Source organism: Nannobrachium achirus (assembly GCF_963921795.1).
Source record: "Nannobrachium achirus genome assembly, chromosome: 20".
NCBI lineage: Eukaryota > Metazoa > Chordata > Actinopteri > Myctophiformes > Myctophidae > Nannobrachium > Nannobrachium achirus.
The window spans coordinates 15,966,457-15,983,227 of record NC_137827.1 but is presented as its reverse complement, the minus strand read 5'-3'; the positions used below and the strand labels follow the sequence as shown (position 1 = coordinate 15,983,227).

Sequence of the window (16,771 nt, the reverse complement as noted above, 5' to 3'; positions counted from 1 at the left end):
AGTGGGAACGCGACCGTCGCCCCCTGCAATGTTGTGGCCCTCGGCTTGGTACCCTAGACATAATTCGGCCCTTGGGGAAAACTAATTGGGGAACCCTGACCTACAGCATTGTTTAACCAGAGAAGTGTGTTCTTACACATGTTATATATACAAGGCATAGAGCTTTTTGAAACAAATAGCAGTCACTTTGGAGCAAATAGCAGCATTTATTTTTTTCTCAAAACTATTTAAATATTATACAGGAAAAATGCCTCAGAATTAAAATGTGTTTAAAGGTAGCAGCTTTGTTTATATGAGCAGCATGTCTAGAGGTCACTCAATGGCTTGTAGTCCCCTTAGGGTGGTTGTATTCCATTCTCTAGCAACAGTTCACAAATCTTGCAACTGCGTTCGCATATTGTTGTCTTTCTTCTCCCAGTAGGTATGGTAGTTGTGCTTGCGTTTATGCATTTATTTTCTGAGCAAGGCAACAAGTTGACCAACGCGTTACGACCTTCTAGGTCTTCGTCAGGGTCTCTGTGCTGTCTACACCTTTGGAATTCAGCAGTAATTCTTTGAAACATTTTTTGTTCATATATATTTTTGGTATGTTCTAGTGCCGTCATATTTAGAAAGAATTGTTGGTTTAAGTGGTTTTGTCTTTTTTGGAATATCATAATCGTTGTCTTGGCTAGATTTACTCTCAGGGCCCACATCTATGAGAATGTGTGCAAGAGGTCAAGGTGCAGCTGGAATCCTTCTTTGGTGGGAGACAGTAACACCAGATCATCTGCAAATAGTAGGCATTTGACTGTTTTGTTGACTACATGTTGACTACATGTCACAACAAAACACGCTGTGAGCTTGTAGAGGGAAATAAAAGGTGTGGGCCAAGGATAGAACCTTGGGGACCACAGCAAAGTATGGTATGGTATATACTGTACTGTAGGTCGTTAATTCAAAATGCAATAACCTCACCAATATTTAGAAGAATCTATCAAAATGGTTCATTAAATTCCTCATAACAGAGCATGGATCAATACTTACAATTACAGGTACACCATTTTTAACACACACACACACAAACAAAGAGTTCTCACTCCCATCCCATGCATGGCGCGCACACACACACACACACACACACACACACACACACACACACACACACACACACACACACACACACACACACACACACACACACACACACACACACACACACACACACACACACACACACACACACACCCCTACAGTAACATGTTGGACTCATCTTCTACACAGAGCTATTGAATCAAGCGGAGGCTGTGTTTGTAACATCAGTGGCTCAGGTTCCTGGCAGCGATAGAGACACCAGCGTAAGGATGTCTCAGACTGATCGATAGAAGCACTCTGTCGGCTCCCTGGAGGGCCCTGAGCACAGAGGGCTCAACGTGGCTGGCGTGACACACTATCTTGATGTTTACACACAGCCCTGATGGATAATGTCACCTTGTGAGTCGCTGTCTCTAGAAATACATCCTCCGTGTGGGGCAGAAACCTTATATCTCCTCCACTTTTTACGTTTCTTTTTATGTTTTGCGTTTTTCGTAAACCAAATGCCCAACTTCAGGGGTCTTCAACAGGGGGTCTGGGACCCCTAGGGCAGTTGTTTCTCAAACTTTCAAATGTCAAGGTCTCCCCTTAACTCTGACAGTGTACAAATGGAACCAAATGGACCTGTATGGGTCCATTTAGACCCCCCTAAAGGAACCCACAGAGTCCCTGGAATCCACTTTGAGAAACACTGCCCTAGGGGGTCCTCAGAGTTACTACAGGTACAGGGGGGGCCATAAACGTAACCACTTGAAACCTAGCATTATGTACATTAGGAATCCCAATTCTGAGGAGACATTTTGACAAAAATGGCAAATCTACAAGCTCACAATGCCTTGCACTGTGATGTGTTGTGAGCTTGTACTGTAGATTGTCTATTTCGGCAAAGAGGTGTGGAGGGAAAAAAGAGCAGACTACAGAGTTAAATAAAGGTCAAGTTCAATTATTGAGGGTTTAAGTGGTTAAATGTTACATATTATCAATCCAACATGATTGTGCTGTCAAACAAGTCTATGAAACTATCTGTGAACTCTCTCTCTGCTAGGGCGATGAAAAACATTGAAGATCCCTGCCCTACTTCATTGTACAACAGTGGGTTACAGATTTCTCCATCACAAGTAAATGCAGAAACATTAAATCTAATGTACTATTTGATTGAGCTGTGAAGAGATTGTGAAACTACGGCAAGGAGCTTGTCTGTTTATATGTACACCTGTACTGTGTGTGTGTGTGTGTGTGTGTGTGTGTGTGTGTGTGTGTGTGTGTGTGTGTGTGTGTGTGTGTGTGTGTGTGTGTGTGTGTGTGTATGTGTGTGTGTGTGTGTGTGTGCGCACTGCACTAGTGTGTATGACATACTGTACACTATACATACACACACATGTAGCACCCAATACACTCATCATCAATCCCCAACACAATTTAGGCAACAAAATGGCATTCTATACCTCTAACTTTTGTACACAGTGTACTCTTCTGATCTACGTATTCATCGATTCGCAGCTAGTATATCATGTAAAGCAGTGGTTCTCAACCTGTGGTACATGTACTGGACCACTGGTGGTACTTGAGACCCCCTCTGCTGGTACACAAAGGGGTCTCCCAAAAAAATTGAAATATAAATATCATCAGTTGCTTCAGCTGATTAGACACTGACAGAGTCTCTCCAGCTGGGCTGTTAACTGCAGTAGGCTAAGCGACTATGCTAGCGCAGTTTGAACAGGAATTTCACTGATGTAGTAAAGTAGCTAAATAAATCTGTCTGGTCATCAAATAATTGGCTTAGGAATGAAAAAAATAGAATACATTTGCCTCCTGCGTTAACTGCAGCTGAATAGGATTGGGTAGGTCTATGCACCTGTATTTTAACTTGAGTTATTATGTTGGTACCTGGAGAGACATATTTTCTGAGGTGGTACTTGGTGTAAAAAGGATGTACTGTATATGCTATGTTCACATACTTTTATATCTTATCTCGGGTAGGTAATAAATATGTAGATCATTTGTTTGTTTTCTTTAATTGGTCTCTCTTTCTTCATCCCTTTCTTTTTTTCTATGGAAATAACAAATCGTACAAACATGAGACTGAATGGATTTGAAACTTTGCACACCTCTAGTTTGCCCATTTACTGGTCATTATGAACCTCACAAGCAACAAATAGGCAATGCGTTATTATCCCTTAGTTTCCTTTGGATGAGACCTAGAGAATGAATCCTTAATCTATTCCTGCCAGAAACCAGTTATACTATAAATGTCTGTTTGTTGTGATAAAAGCCGTCACAGACATCGTAATCCACTTACACGCTTCAAAGAAAAACGTATACCTTCATGTTGTTTTTTTAACTGCGCAGCCATGTTAGTCTTTCGGATTTACAGAACGTTTAGTGGTCTACAGTGCCTCCAATGCCTGGGGTCTCCCAGCAGCCAGTCCAGATCCTAGGGGCAGGCAGGAAAGGCAGCGAGCATCTTCCACCGTTGCCTGGCAACTGTGGCTGCTGCTATAATTCTATCCTTGGAAGGAGCCTGCAGGTGCTTGGATGATAAGAAGTCATCAGAAAAAGCACAGGGGGAGCAAATGACACAGGACAGCATTCATGTCTCACACTGGTGAACACACACGCATGAGGAGAAGGCTTGCGGTGGATGTATTATATTAGTGCTGCAGGACACAGGATAGGTGGACACTAGGGACATCGGGGCACCTCGATGTTGTCTATTTTGTCCAAAAGGAAAAAATGAATATATTTGAAAAAAAGCCAATTTACATCGAGGTGCCCAGATATCCCTAGTGCCCACCTATCCTGTTACCGTACTGCACGTGCAGTAATAGCATGTTGGAACAGTATGTCCGACACACAGGGACTTTACGTCTATATGTGGTTGTGCACCACCCCCACTAGCACGTGTGCTCAGCCGTGAATGAATTACAACACGTCATAGAGTGTGTCATAAAAATCTAGTAAGATTAACCCATAGGGGTCCATTTCTACACTCTCCGAGTCAAATGAACACCGAGGATATTGCAGTGGAGCGTTCGCTGCGGGATGCTGGGGCGAACACGTCCAGCCACATGCATCCACCTTGACACACAGACCCTTTACACTGGCATACATAAACGTCTGGTTGTCACATTGACAACGGCCAAGACAGGGTTAAAAAGAGAAATGATGCAGAACGGCTTTAAATAAATAAATAGATGGGTGTCGAGTCGACTATGTGAGAAGGAAGAGTGAGAGACGGACATACACACAATGAAACGCAGGCGTGAGATAGCATGCATGAGATAACGTGAGATGAGCGAGCGAATCCCGAAAGCGTGACCCAACAGGAGCATCTCTATCAACAGCTTGCCTTCCGCTGTGTCTCTCTCTTTCTCCATCCATCTCTCTCTCCATCCATCCATCCATCTCTCTCTCCATCCCTCCATCCTACAACATCTCAATACCGCCCCCGCTACCCGCAGTGTTTGGCAGAACGGCTCTGCAGAGAGGCTGGCTTTCTCATCTCATCTCCTGAGTGCCCCGGGCTGAACTGTAAGGACTCAGCTGGTACTGCGTTAGCCTGGCTACAGCCCTTAGAGCCCGCCCACTCTCTGAGTGGACTCTTCAGGAAGCTTAGTCTGAGACAGAGAGATTGTGTAATTGTAAAGTGGAGATCCTGCAGAGGGGGACATACACACAGTGGGACTAACTGGTCTCCATGTGGACGAAAGATCACGGTGACAGCGAGTGGAAGAGGCAAGACCACGGTGGCAGTACTATAAGTGGAAGAGGAGGTGACAGTAAGTGGAAGAGCAAAGACCACAGTGACAGTAAGTGGAACGGGAAGATGAGTCTCAACGGGGATCAAACCGTGACCAGCACCAGCCGAGGTCTCCGGGAAGATGCAAAGCCCGCGTCAAAGCCGTCTACACCCACTAGGAAACCAAAAACCGTGAGTTATGGGTACACAATAGAAAGCTTACTGTTAGTCTCACTCCGAGAGTAAACATTTAACCATAAGGATCTCTTCATGGTATTAGCATAGTTTCCAATAATTTTACAAACTTTTCTAATTAATAAGCAGCAATTACTTTTGAATGAATGTATGGTGGAACATTTTAATATAATAACTACAGTGGTTGGAGGTGGCACACCGCATTATGCCATCAGTTCTGAAATCATTGCAATTACCTCTCTTAGTCAAGAGACTGACTTGTGTCAAGGAATTCTGTATCAATCAGTAATTGTTGAGGTTAACGGTGTCGAAGACACTTGAAGGGTTCATTATTGGGTTCATTATTGATTTATACATAGTACGTCTTCTGATCTATTCATCGCAGTATATCATGTATAGTTTACACCTGCTGCTATGCTCACACACCTTTATATCGTAACTCAGGTAGGTACTATGTATAAATATGTTGTAGATCATTTGTCTGTTTTCTTTGATTGATCTCTCTTCCCCGTACCTTCTTCTTCCCTTTCTTTTTGAGCGGTGGTCACACCCTCTCCTATGCATGATTTCACATGTTCCAGCACATTGGCATACTGTGCCAATTTAAACCAGCATCTTGGCATCAACACCTTCTAGAACAAGAGGGACTCAGCTTTGCAGCCTCTGACAATGTGTCCATGTTGGACACAGTGTAAATATCACAGTGTCCAACATGTGTCCATGTTGGACACATTGTCAGACACTCAACACACACCCCTGCTTCTGGTGACTGATAAACCTGAGAAGGCCCCCAAAGGGGGTCAGAACCTCTAGTTAATAACTGTGATGTCACAGAATCTCTGACGCCATCGGCTGTGGTGAGCGCACCTCATGGAGCGCAGAAGTAGGCCATGTATGGCCTACTTGTGCACAAGATGCAAGTTGGCACCTCGACAGAGTGCAGTTCTAGTTTTTACTGCATCACCCGTTAGTCTTTCAGATGTAATAATGTTTAGTGGTCTACAGTGCCTCCATTGCCTGCGGTCTCCCAGCAGCCAATCAGATCCTGGGGGCAGGCAGGAACGGCCAATCTGCATCTTCCACCGTTGCCTGGCAACTGTGGTTGCTTCTCTATAATTCTATCCGTGGAGGGAGCCTGCAGGTGCTTGGATGATAAGAAGTCATCAGCAAAAGCACAGGGGAGGCAAATGACACAGGACAGCATTCATGTTTCACACTGGTAAACACACACGCATGAGGAGAAGGCTTGCGAAGCTGTATTATTGCAACCGAAGGTCGCAGTTTACCATGAGAAATGTCACAGCTTGTCTCTGTGTGTCTGTGTGTGTGTGTACTGTATGTACACATTTTTTACAGTCTATGGGTTGGTTACCTTGACACATCACTGTGACATCACAGGTGATATCACAGGTGACATCACCTATCCATTTATGGGTATTCCCCAGAATCCCTTTTATGCCCATATATTAAGATCCCTGATGTCATCGATATATATCACTGGCCAGATGGCCAACACATGGCCCATATATGTGTGGTTGGTTCAGATAGGGATCTCCATGTATGGGCATAAAAGATAGTATGTTGTGATGTCATGGGAACCACTAACAGAATCCCCTTTATGCCCATATATGGAGATCCCTGATGTCATCAATATTAAGCCCATAAAATAAATAAAATGTCCATATACAGTATGGGCATTCCCAGATGATGCCCTTTTAGGGTACCCCTTATGCCCATATATGGAGATCCAGAGGCATCAACCCCAGGCCTAACTCGCCATGGCCCTGCTTGGCTTTACTAATTAACATACGTTTTATGCCCATATATGGAGATCCCAGTCCCAAGGACATATCTGGGAATGCCCATATATGGGCATGTTTTGACATAACATTGTTGACTATCATGCAGGGGTCTCCATATATGGGTAACCGGTCCGATATACATCACTGGTCCAATATACAACAGTCTTAAAAGTAATGTAAAGTATACATGATGTGAACATGCACAGTCCATCATTATCTGACTTAATTGTATTCTTCAACTTCTAGTTCATGCCCCAAAATGAATGGATATGCAGATTTGTAGCAATTGTAGAAATATTAGAGCTTTAGATTAAGCATGTTCTAATCATGTATACTTTATTAAAACCACTTGACAAATATTTCAATCAGTAATTGTTGAGGCAAACGGTGTTGGAGACACTTGGCGCTATAATATAGAAGTTAATACATGAGCTTGAGGGAGAAGTACACTAAACAGGGTAATTGAGTAGTTCTCAGTGGAGAGAAGGTGCATAGCATTGCTACACTGCCCACAAAAGGTTTGGAAACTTAATTTTGGTTGATTATTTCTCCCCTTTAATAATACCAATTGGTAAAGTATTTTATATTTTTGGAGCTGTGTGAAGCACAGGCTCCCTATACGTGGCCGTGTGGGTCTGTCTGTGTGTATGTAGCCTGAACTTCCTAAACTTCGGCCCGCCACTAGTCCCACAGTTTTGCCACCACACACTCGCGCCATATGTCAAATCGACCGGCTTACTCGGGAATCGTGGGCTATTACTTTTCTAAGAGAAAGGTTCTATAGTTTAATTGATATTAATTTATTAGTGAATTAATTTTCCCCATTGACGTATAATGGGAATTGCAAAAACTCACATTCAATTATTTGTCTCTCGCAAACCATAGGGGCTAGAGTTTCAAGACTTGGAGAGGAGGTTCATAATGATTTCAAGGATTAAATAAAAAATAACTGTGTCATTTGGCCGCATGGTGGCGCCATAACACCCCACTTTACGTTTTGGCCTGTAACTCTTGAACCGTAGGTCGGACAATTAAAAATATTTTTTCCCTGGATTCCTTGGGTCATGACGCATCTCCCCATATAGGCCACGCCCATTTGCGCCATGATAGATTTTCCGCCATCTTGAATTTTCTCCAAAACACACTTTTTGCTCCTTTTCCTACATATTTTCTTCAAATGTCACAAAAATCGGTACACATGATCCACACACACACACACACACACACACACACACACACACACACACACACACACACACACACACACACACACACACACAGATTTGATCAGGTTTGATTTTTTATTGTTGATTAGTTACCTTTACAACGAGGTACAGCTTGTAATAAATGTGCCAAAATCCCCATAAAAGCTTCTGTTGATAGTTGCTATTGTTTTGAGTGACCTGCCAGTCACACAGGTGCCAGTCACAGGTGTCACCTGTGACTGGCACCTGAGCATGGGTCCTACAACTTTCTTAAGTTTGTGTACTCCACAAGCTCCTAGCGTCAACACTGCCCCCATGGAGAGATGCCAAGTTTGTCGTGCAAACACTGCAACAGGGCACGTGGAAGCTGGAGTGGCAGCATTATTTGGTGTCAGGCCTGGTACCATATTACAGACTTAGGGCCAAGTTACAGTACGTGAGTCAAAGGAAGACAACAGCCCAAAAAGACCGGTTCCTCAACCTTGCTTCATTGAGGAAATATAGAGATTTACAGGCAAGATTGGCACAACGGTATCAAAGACAGCTGTCAAAGTTGCAGGACCCAGGCTCAGGTCACAGGTGCCTAGACACACACCTGTGACCAGTGGTGGAAAAAGTACTCTGTTACAAGTAAAAGTCCGGAATTCAAAATGTAATCGAGTAAAAGTACGAAAGTGTACGAAAATGTACTTACAAATACCTCAAAACTGTACTTAAGTACAGTACTTAAGTAAATGTACTCAGCTACTTCACACCACTGCCTGTGATTGGCACACACCTGCCAGCAAACGGTGCCAGGGCTGAAGCCAAGTAATGCTCACATAATGCTGTACAACGGAACACCTGCTTCCACTTGTCCTGTTGCACAGGCCTTATCCTGCAGCTCCAAAATACAACCAAATACATGTTATCATCTGCAGTGAATGTTTGTTTGAACAGTCACTACAGTGTGCAAAACTTTCCAATGAACCGTTCAACCTTTCCCGATGCTGGGTCAAAGGTGAATCACTGAAGTAAGTCTTATGGCAGAAGGAAGACATGCTGGGAATAAATATACTGTATACCATATCGTTGTTGTCGGGTGGAAACCTTGTATGCCCAAAACCGTTAGTTTTGTATTTACCATTTTAAAAACGATCTAAACTAGTGAAAACAGGAGATCTACAAAGCACACAAAGCCTCGCGGTGCGAGGCGTTGTGTGCTTGTAGATCTGCTGTTTTCACTACCTTTGTGCGACAGCCTTGTATGATGAAGCAGGGCTTTACTTTATGAAAAGATTGGAGATACGAGGTTTCTGCCCCACAGTGACAATATATTGTGAATAAGTGTGCTTTCTGACCGTATGACGCTTTCAAAAGACCTGGATAAAAAGCTGTCTATCCGAAGCAATCAAAAATGATTATCTCTCTAGAGAGATGCAAGTAAATTAAACATGGTGGGACTGCTTCATTCATTTTTTATACTGACTAAAAGGGAGTGCCCTATTAGTCAGTTTTACAGATTAAAAATGAATTTGCAAGAAAACAAGGTTTTGACAGGAACGTGAGCATACAAGAATTATGTCCTGAATGAAAAGACAGATCTAAGTCTCATCTCTTAAAAATGACAATACAGTGAAATAAAATGACTGTATAATGTTTACAACAGAATAAGGGCTCGGAAGAAATAAAGGCTTAGAATGTCAATAAAAAAATAATGACTCAACTCAATGATTCAAAGAACCTCTAGTGGTTTATAAAATAGATAATAAACTGTTTTACGTCCTTCTCAATCGTTAGCAGCTCATGCTTCTTTAGCACCTGTGCTTGAGGGCCACCGTTGCTGTGGTTCATCTACTAATTATACTTAACCAATTCAAAAGCTTTAAACATCCTCACACAGGTAAAGAAATCCTTCCTTATACATTGGTGATTTATCTCATCATTTGTCCTTGTGGTATGTTGGACAGATGAGTAGAGCACGGAAAACCCATATTGCTGAACATAGAAGTGTGATTAAGCACATTATGCACACAAAAATCTCAAAAGTCTCTGCTTTAAAATAAGTACTGCAAATACTACAAAGCAACTAGCAACATTGAACCTACTTTGTACCTCGTGGTTGCTAATGTGGCTGAGGACATGTTATGACATTGATGATTCAATAAAACATGAATTACAAATATTTATTTACTTTTAAAATGGGAAAACTGCATTCAAAGCTCATCTGTTGTTGTTCTATTGTAGCCCCTGCTGTTCAAAGTGTGTATGCACACATCCCTGGTTTATGGCCTTTTCTTCAAGTCATTTTGTAATTGTTGGAAAAGCTTTGAAATTCTCACCTATAATTACAATGCCGGAAATAGGGATGCCAGGTTGAACATGGATAATAAATGAGTGGGTGTTTGTTAGTTTGTTATCAATCAGTGCGTTCTCTCTCATCTTGCAGCCCAAACCAGAGAATGCAATCACCATTGCGGTGTCGTCACAAGTGCTCTTCAACATGGAGAAAGAGAAGCAGATCTACGAGCTGCAGGGCATGGAGGAATATAACCACTACCAGATGGAACACGAGACGGAACCCTTTAGTCCTGGACCGGCTTTCTCTTTTGTAGAGGTCTGAGACCACACACACACACACACTGTTACAAGTAAAAGTCCAGCATTCAACATTTACCCTTGAGTAAAGGTACAAAAGTATTGGCATCAAAATATACTTAAAAGTACCAAAAGTTAAGTACAAAATGTTTGAAAATCCAAGCTCACAACGCGTCGCAATGTGACGCGTTGTGAGCTTGTAGATCGGCTATTTTCAAATAGCTTAGGTATAAAGTAGGGCTAAAGTGGATTAATGTATGTTGTATAATATAATCATTTACATCTGCAAAGAAACTAGTAACTCAAGTTTTCAAATAAATGTAAAAGTACAAAAAAGTACAGAAATACGGAGCCACCTTGTATCTCCAAGTTTCAAATTTGTACGTTCTTTCCCAAAGTAAAGCCCTGCGTCATCATACAAGGCTGTCACACAAAAGTAGTGAAAACAGCAGATCTACAACCACACAACGCGAGGCGTTGTGTGCTTGTAGATCGTCTGTTTTCACTAGTTTAAATAATTTTTAAAATGATAATGCAAAACAAACGGTTTTGGACATACAGTACAAGGTTTTCACCCGACAACCACAATATGTGTTTGGTCGTGTTCCAGGCTCTGGAGGCGGTGAATGCTCGACTGCGAGAGCTCTACCCCGAGAGTGAGGAGCTCTTTGATGTGGTGCTTGTGACCAGCAACCACGCGTACGTGGGCCTCAGACTCATCAACTCCATCAACCACTACAGTGAGTGACAGGTGCACACACGCTCACGCACGCATGGCACATTTGAAATATGCATTCATGTCCACATAAACCAAAGTGCAAGAATGCCTTGTACAATGGACTTAAACACTGCCAGTGCAGACAGACTATAGGAAGACAGCCAGTTACCAAGTGCATAGAAGGCAGAACATTGTTACATATAATATAGTTGACATACTTGTCAGACATAAATCATGGCTAAAGGAAACAACGCCTCCTCCAAATTGGGCGGGTTCCTATAGCTCAGTGTTTCTCAACCTGTGGTTCGGGTCCCCAAATTATTTTGGGGGGTCCCCAGATGATTAACTTAATGTGCAACATTGTTTTCTCACTCAACAGTAAACAAACCAATATTAAGTGTGTAGAGGGTTGTTTAGTGTTGAGAGGGTATCTTCACATTTCTAAAGTGACAATTTAAGGACTTTTTAATACCTCTAAAATGACAAATCAAACATTGGCCAGATTGTCAAATATTAGTGGCAGAAATTGTGAAAATAGCAGAACTACATGCTCACAACACCTCACGCGTTGTGAGCATGTAGATCTGCCATTTTCACAATAGAACCGTGCAATACAAAATGTAATGGCTCAACTCTTAGTGCTCGTCAGGGTGGGATTGTCCCCAGTTAAAATGTGATTCATTTTGGGGTCGCGGCCTGAAAAAGTTGAGAACCACTGCTATAGCTGATATTGAGCAGTACCTTGCTAACTGATAACACACACGCACGCACGCACGCACGCACGCACGCACGCACGCACGCGCGCACGCACGTCGCACGCACACACAGCCAAACTGAAAATATTACATACAACTGTTAAGTTATTTACCAATGACACTGATGGTAAAATAGCGTGCAGAGGTCATTTTATTCATCCTGATTTAATCAGTAATGATCTGGTAAATTAATGTAATGCTGCTGGCAGTGGAGTAATTACCACTTATTTATTAGAAAACAAATGTTTGAATTGCATTGAATGGAGGGTATGCGCATGCATAAAGTGAATGGTAAAATCGAGTGGCAAAGTGAGCGGCAAAGTGAGTTTAACATCATTTAATGCAATCAGGTAGACTTCTCTGTTTGGATGTATGGGCCAGAAAGAGGTTTTTGCCACTCAGTAGGTGTTACCGCATAACTTCCGGGTATAATGATGACGTAATGCACATACCCTCTATATTTTCACCTATTACCACATCCTGTCAGTTATGCTGCACTGATGGCCTTACAGTATGTTGTGGTTCCACATAAAGATCAAGCTAATTTCATCTTCAACTCTGCAGACCTATTCATTGAGCGCTTCTGTATGACCGGAGGCAACAGTCCTATCGGCTACTTAAAGGCCTACCACACAAACCTGTACCTGTCATCTGACCCAATCAAAGTCCGAGAAGCAATCGAGGAAGGTAAGCGGGCTGACAGAAAGATTGAATGCCACTGAGAGGAGAAAAAGAAATGATATTGACAAAGAATGGAGTATAGACTATTAGTATTACCATATTTAGGTTGTGAGTTTCTTGCTAAAAACCTGTTTAACAGTGTTTAACATGATCTGATTTGCAAAACTGATAGACAATGTCTCTATTAAAGGTAGGCAAGTGATTTTCCTGTGTTTTCCTGATACAGTAGCACTCATTGCTATAGAGAGGGGTTGTTCAATAACAGGGGCCTCCCTGTCTCTCCAGGTCTTTAGTAAACCCATTTAGAAAATCAATTTTCAGTCCAGGATACCAATTTTATCCAATCAGAACTCACACAGGATACAGGACAGACAAAGCAGGAACCCCCACACTCTCTTCATAGATTCCATATAGTTTCACTGTTTGACAGCACGATCATCAGTATATTTTGGATTCATGTTAATGTGGGTTTTCAGATATTTAACCACTTGAACCTTTGACCTTTCACTGTACTTAGTCTGCTCTTTTCCCCCTACAAAGATCTTTGCCAAAAATAGCCGATGTTGTGAGCTTGTAGATCTGCTATTTTTGGCTAAAGTTCTCAGAATATGGACACTAGGGTTCAAGTGGTTAATATAAAAAAGGGGGAAAAAAACTAATTTCTATCACACAAAGATTTGGAGGACCCCCTGTAGTAACTCTGTGGACCCCCTAGGGGTCCCGGACCCCCTGTTGAAGACCCTTGATCTACGACTGCTATCAGAATATACCGGTAGTGCTTTAACCTTTTAACAAAAAAAAGTTTAGTTTTAACCTAATAAGATTACTTACTCTACCTTTAAATGATTATCTGCACCAGGAATAGCAGCTGCCACCATGTTCACCCCAGGGAAGATGACAATAGTGTCACAGACCCAGCTGCGTGTGGCCTTCGATGGCGATGCGGTTCTCTTCTCTGATGAGTCTGAAAAGGTCTACAAGGCCCAAGGCCTCGAAAAGTTCTTTGAGCACGAGAAGACCCACGAGAACCGCCCACTTGACCATGTACGTACAGTATGTCCACAAGAATACACGTTTCATAGTCTAACCACTTAAACCCTCTTAGTGAAACTGACCTGAGTTGCAACTGTACTTAAGTCTTGGACTGCTTTTTGTCCATAGGTACACCAAATGTCTTCAGCGTAATTTCTTCTGCTATGTTTGGCTAATGTTACCCACAGAATATGGATGCTGGGGTTCAAGTGGTTAAATAACCAAATCAACCACAATTGAATAGAGAATTGAGAATGGAGTCAATATTGAAATGTAAGGAAACATTTAAAAACACTACCAGCATGCCTCCTTCTTTACAATGTGGGGCCGCTGAAGGTAACGTAACCTCACATCATGGTTTCCATTTACTTGCGTGCTCAGACCGTATCCATTCATTTCCACACACATACACAGAGCCATATCTATCCGCCATCTAGGGGCCAGTTTATACTAGAACCTACTCAGACCAGGTATGTAGGCCTATGCATGTCCCCACAAAAGTAAAACTAATCAGTGCAGCTCACGCTGCCACATACGTACAACGCCAATTACCGAACAGATGATGCCACTGCGTGTATACAGTACATACAGCACCAATCACAGAACAGCTGAACAGCTCATGCTGCCATGTGCATACAGTACATCACAGCAGCTCACACTAACACTAACTAACACAAAGCTCAGTTACACCAGGATACTCATTGGCATGTTACATATCATTGGCAGTGGTGGAAAAAGTACTCACATTTATTACTTAAAGGAGTAATTCACCCCCAGAATTACTTTTTTTCTATTAATTACTCATGCTATGGAGACTAGAGATCAATAATATTTTTAGTTTTTTTGTCGCTTTCCTAAGGCAATAATTTGGTGTAACTTACAATACATTTACCCCATTGATTCCCTAATGCATTCGGGTCCCCATCTGGAATCAATGGGGTAAATTTACAATAATCAATCTTAGTCTGAAAGCCTTTTCAAGGGAACAGGGAAGCCACACCGTTATTACGTAGTCTCTATGTCTTCTTGTTTTGTTTTGTTTGTCCAGGGACCACTGAAGTGCTTCCTGGAGGCTTTAGGAAAGCTACAGAAGAAGTTCTATGACAAAGGTCAGCGCTTGGACTGCCCCATTCGTACCTACCTGGTGACAGCTCGTAGCGCGGCCAGTTCAGGCGCCCGGGCACTAAAAACTCTGCGGTCGTGGGGTCTGGAGATCGACGAAGCCCTGTTGCTGGCTGGAGCCCCCAAGGGTCCCATGCTGGAGAAGATCAGGCCACACATCTTCTTCGACGATCAGATGTTCCACGTGGAAGGGGCAGTGGAGATGGGTACTGTGGCGTGCCACGTGCCCTATGGGATAGCACAGAAACGACCCCAAAAGAAAGAATAAACAAGGCGGTATTGTCAATGCTATAAAGTTTCCCTTTTACGAAAGCCATAGGTGGTTTATTTACTGTAATTAGGATCTGTAAATCCTTGGATGACAAAGTATTAAATCACTGCATATAAATACAATAAAAGCAGGAAATTATAAATTTGTATTTCGTCATATCCTGTAAGGTTAAACAGTTGCTGAAGAAAATGGAGATACTGATATCTTCTTTTCCTTTTCACATAAATGATTAAACTCCACAAAATCTGATTGTCTCCAACTGAACTTGGGCAAAATGTCATCATCTATTTAATTATAAGATATATTCAGGAAAATGCCATAATATAAATAATGACACTGAATCACATGGGACAGACATCAGAGACACTGCTCCTTGGCAAAGTGACATTTATAGCAGCAGTAGGTGGGAGTGGCTTGTTGCTGATAGACCCCTGGGAGATGGATAGCTGAGTTGGAGCCCATCAACTACCATCAACTCCCAGTACTTTTAACTGCCCAACCGAGCCATACCAATCATATGCAGAGTTGACTGTGTCCAGGATCAACAACTTGTGGCCCCAAAGGCGACTTCTCTACAGACTAAACTTCCAAGACACTGTGACTTTTTATTTATTTGAAATGCTTGTTGTCTGTAATTTTGTCTAAGAGTGTCTTAAGTTTCTCTGAAAATGGGAAAGGTATTATGTTGTTGACACTGTAGGTCTACTTGTTTTTGATACAGTGGTAGGCCTACTTGTTTGTTGTTTGGTTTTATTGTGGCTGATTGATTGTTGTCTTAAATGTATCAGTCAGAAGAAGTACAGACTACAGATATACAAACATTATGCTTTATAATAAAAGTATTGAAAGTGCTAATTTTTGGAGTGCCTCTGGTCCCATTTGGTAAACAAATAGTTTATCTTTTGGCCCTTAATCTACAAACAATATAGCCTAAATTGAAAACTAAAACATAGTTATGAATTTGAGAAATTATGTGATGTATTACCTTGATTATTCTAAGTCCCTCTGGATTAAGAGCTGATGATGTAGATGTACAAGCTTACAACGCGTTGCATCCATGATGCGGTGTGAGCTTGTACACATACTATTTTCAGTAGCGTGACACCATTGTACGATGAAGTATAAATAGAGTTTTAGAGTGTATTAAAATACTAATATTTAGAATACATCACACATTGTTTAGGTCAAAGAGATTTTTTATATAATCAATCACTGACCTTGACCCCTACCACCTTGCTGCTGCCAACAAGGGTTGAGCCGCATCTGTGCCAACTGATTGGGTGATGGTAGGCCTAAGTGGTTCTGTTATGGGCCTGGGTGACATGCAAACACAATATTAAAAAATGAATAATGATCTCCATACAATCATACCTTCATTGCAGGACGTTATTGACAATATGAGACATTCTTTATGTTTTCCTTTTCCCCCACACACAAACACTTTAACATTTCTTTCCAGTTGTTGCTGACAGAGTTTTGTTTCTATGGTATCTATATTAATTGAGCTGTAAAGCTATTGTAATGAGGCTTACTATTATGTCAGTCTGCCCACCAGAGGGTGCTGCAGCTCAACTTTGCGTAACCCTAGGTGAGCCACTGC

The 16,771-nt window shown here is 42.0% G+C and overlaps 2 protein-coding genes across 2 annotated transcripts in view; one reads left to right on the top strand and one right to left on the bottom strand.

Annotated features, from left to right (window-relative positions):
- The window catches only part of fam167b (family with sequence similarity 167 member B), a gene marked incomplete at its 5' end in the record, with an annotated part of 214,550 nt that overhangs the window by 69,641 nt on the left and 128,138 nt on the right, over positions 1–16,771 (bottom strand). The gene's annotated exons all lie outside the window — the stretch shown is intronic.
- Positions 4,772–15,168, top strand: LOC308305950 (cytosolic 5'-nucleotidase 1A-like; the record flags this gene model as incomplete). Its single annotated transcript, XM_080750849.1, has 6 exons — positions 4,772–5,005; positions 10,444–10,611; positions 11,203–11,332; positions 12,630–12,752; positions 13,606–13,790; positions 14,827–15,168. The coding sequence occupies 6 exons, from the start codon at positions 4,772–4,774 to the stop codon at positions 15,166–15,168; spliced, it is 1,182 nt and encodes a 393-aa protein (XP_080606975.1).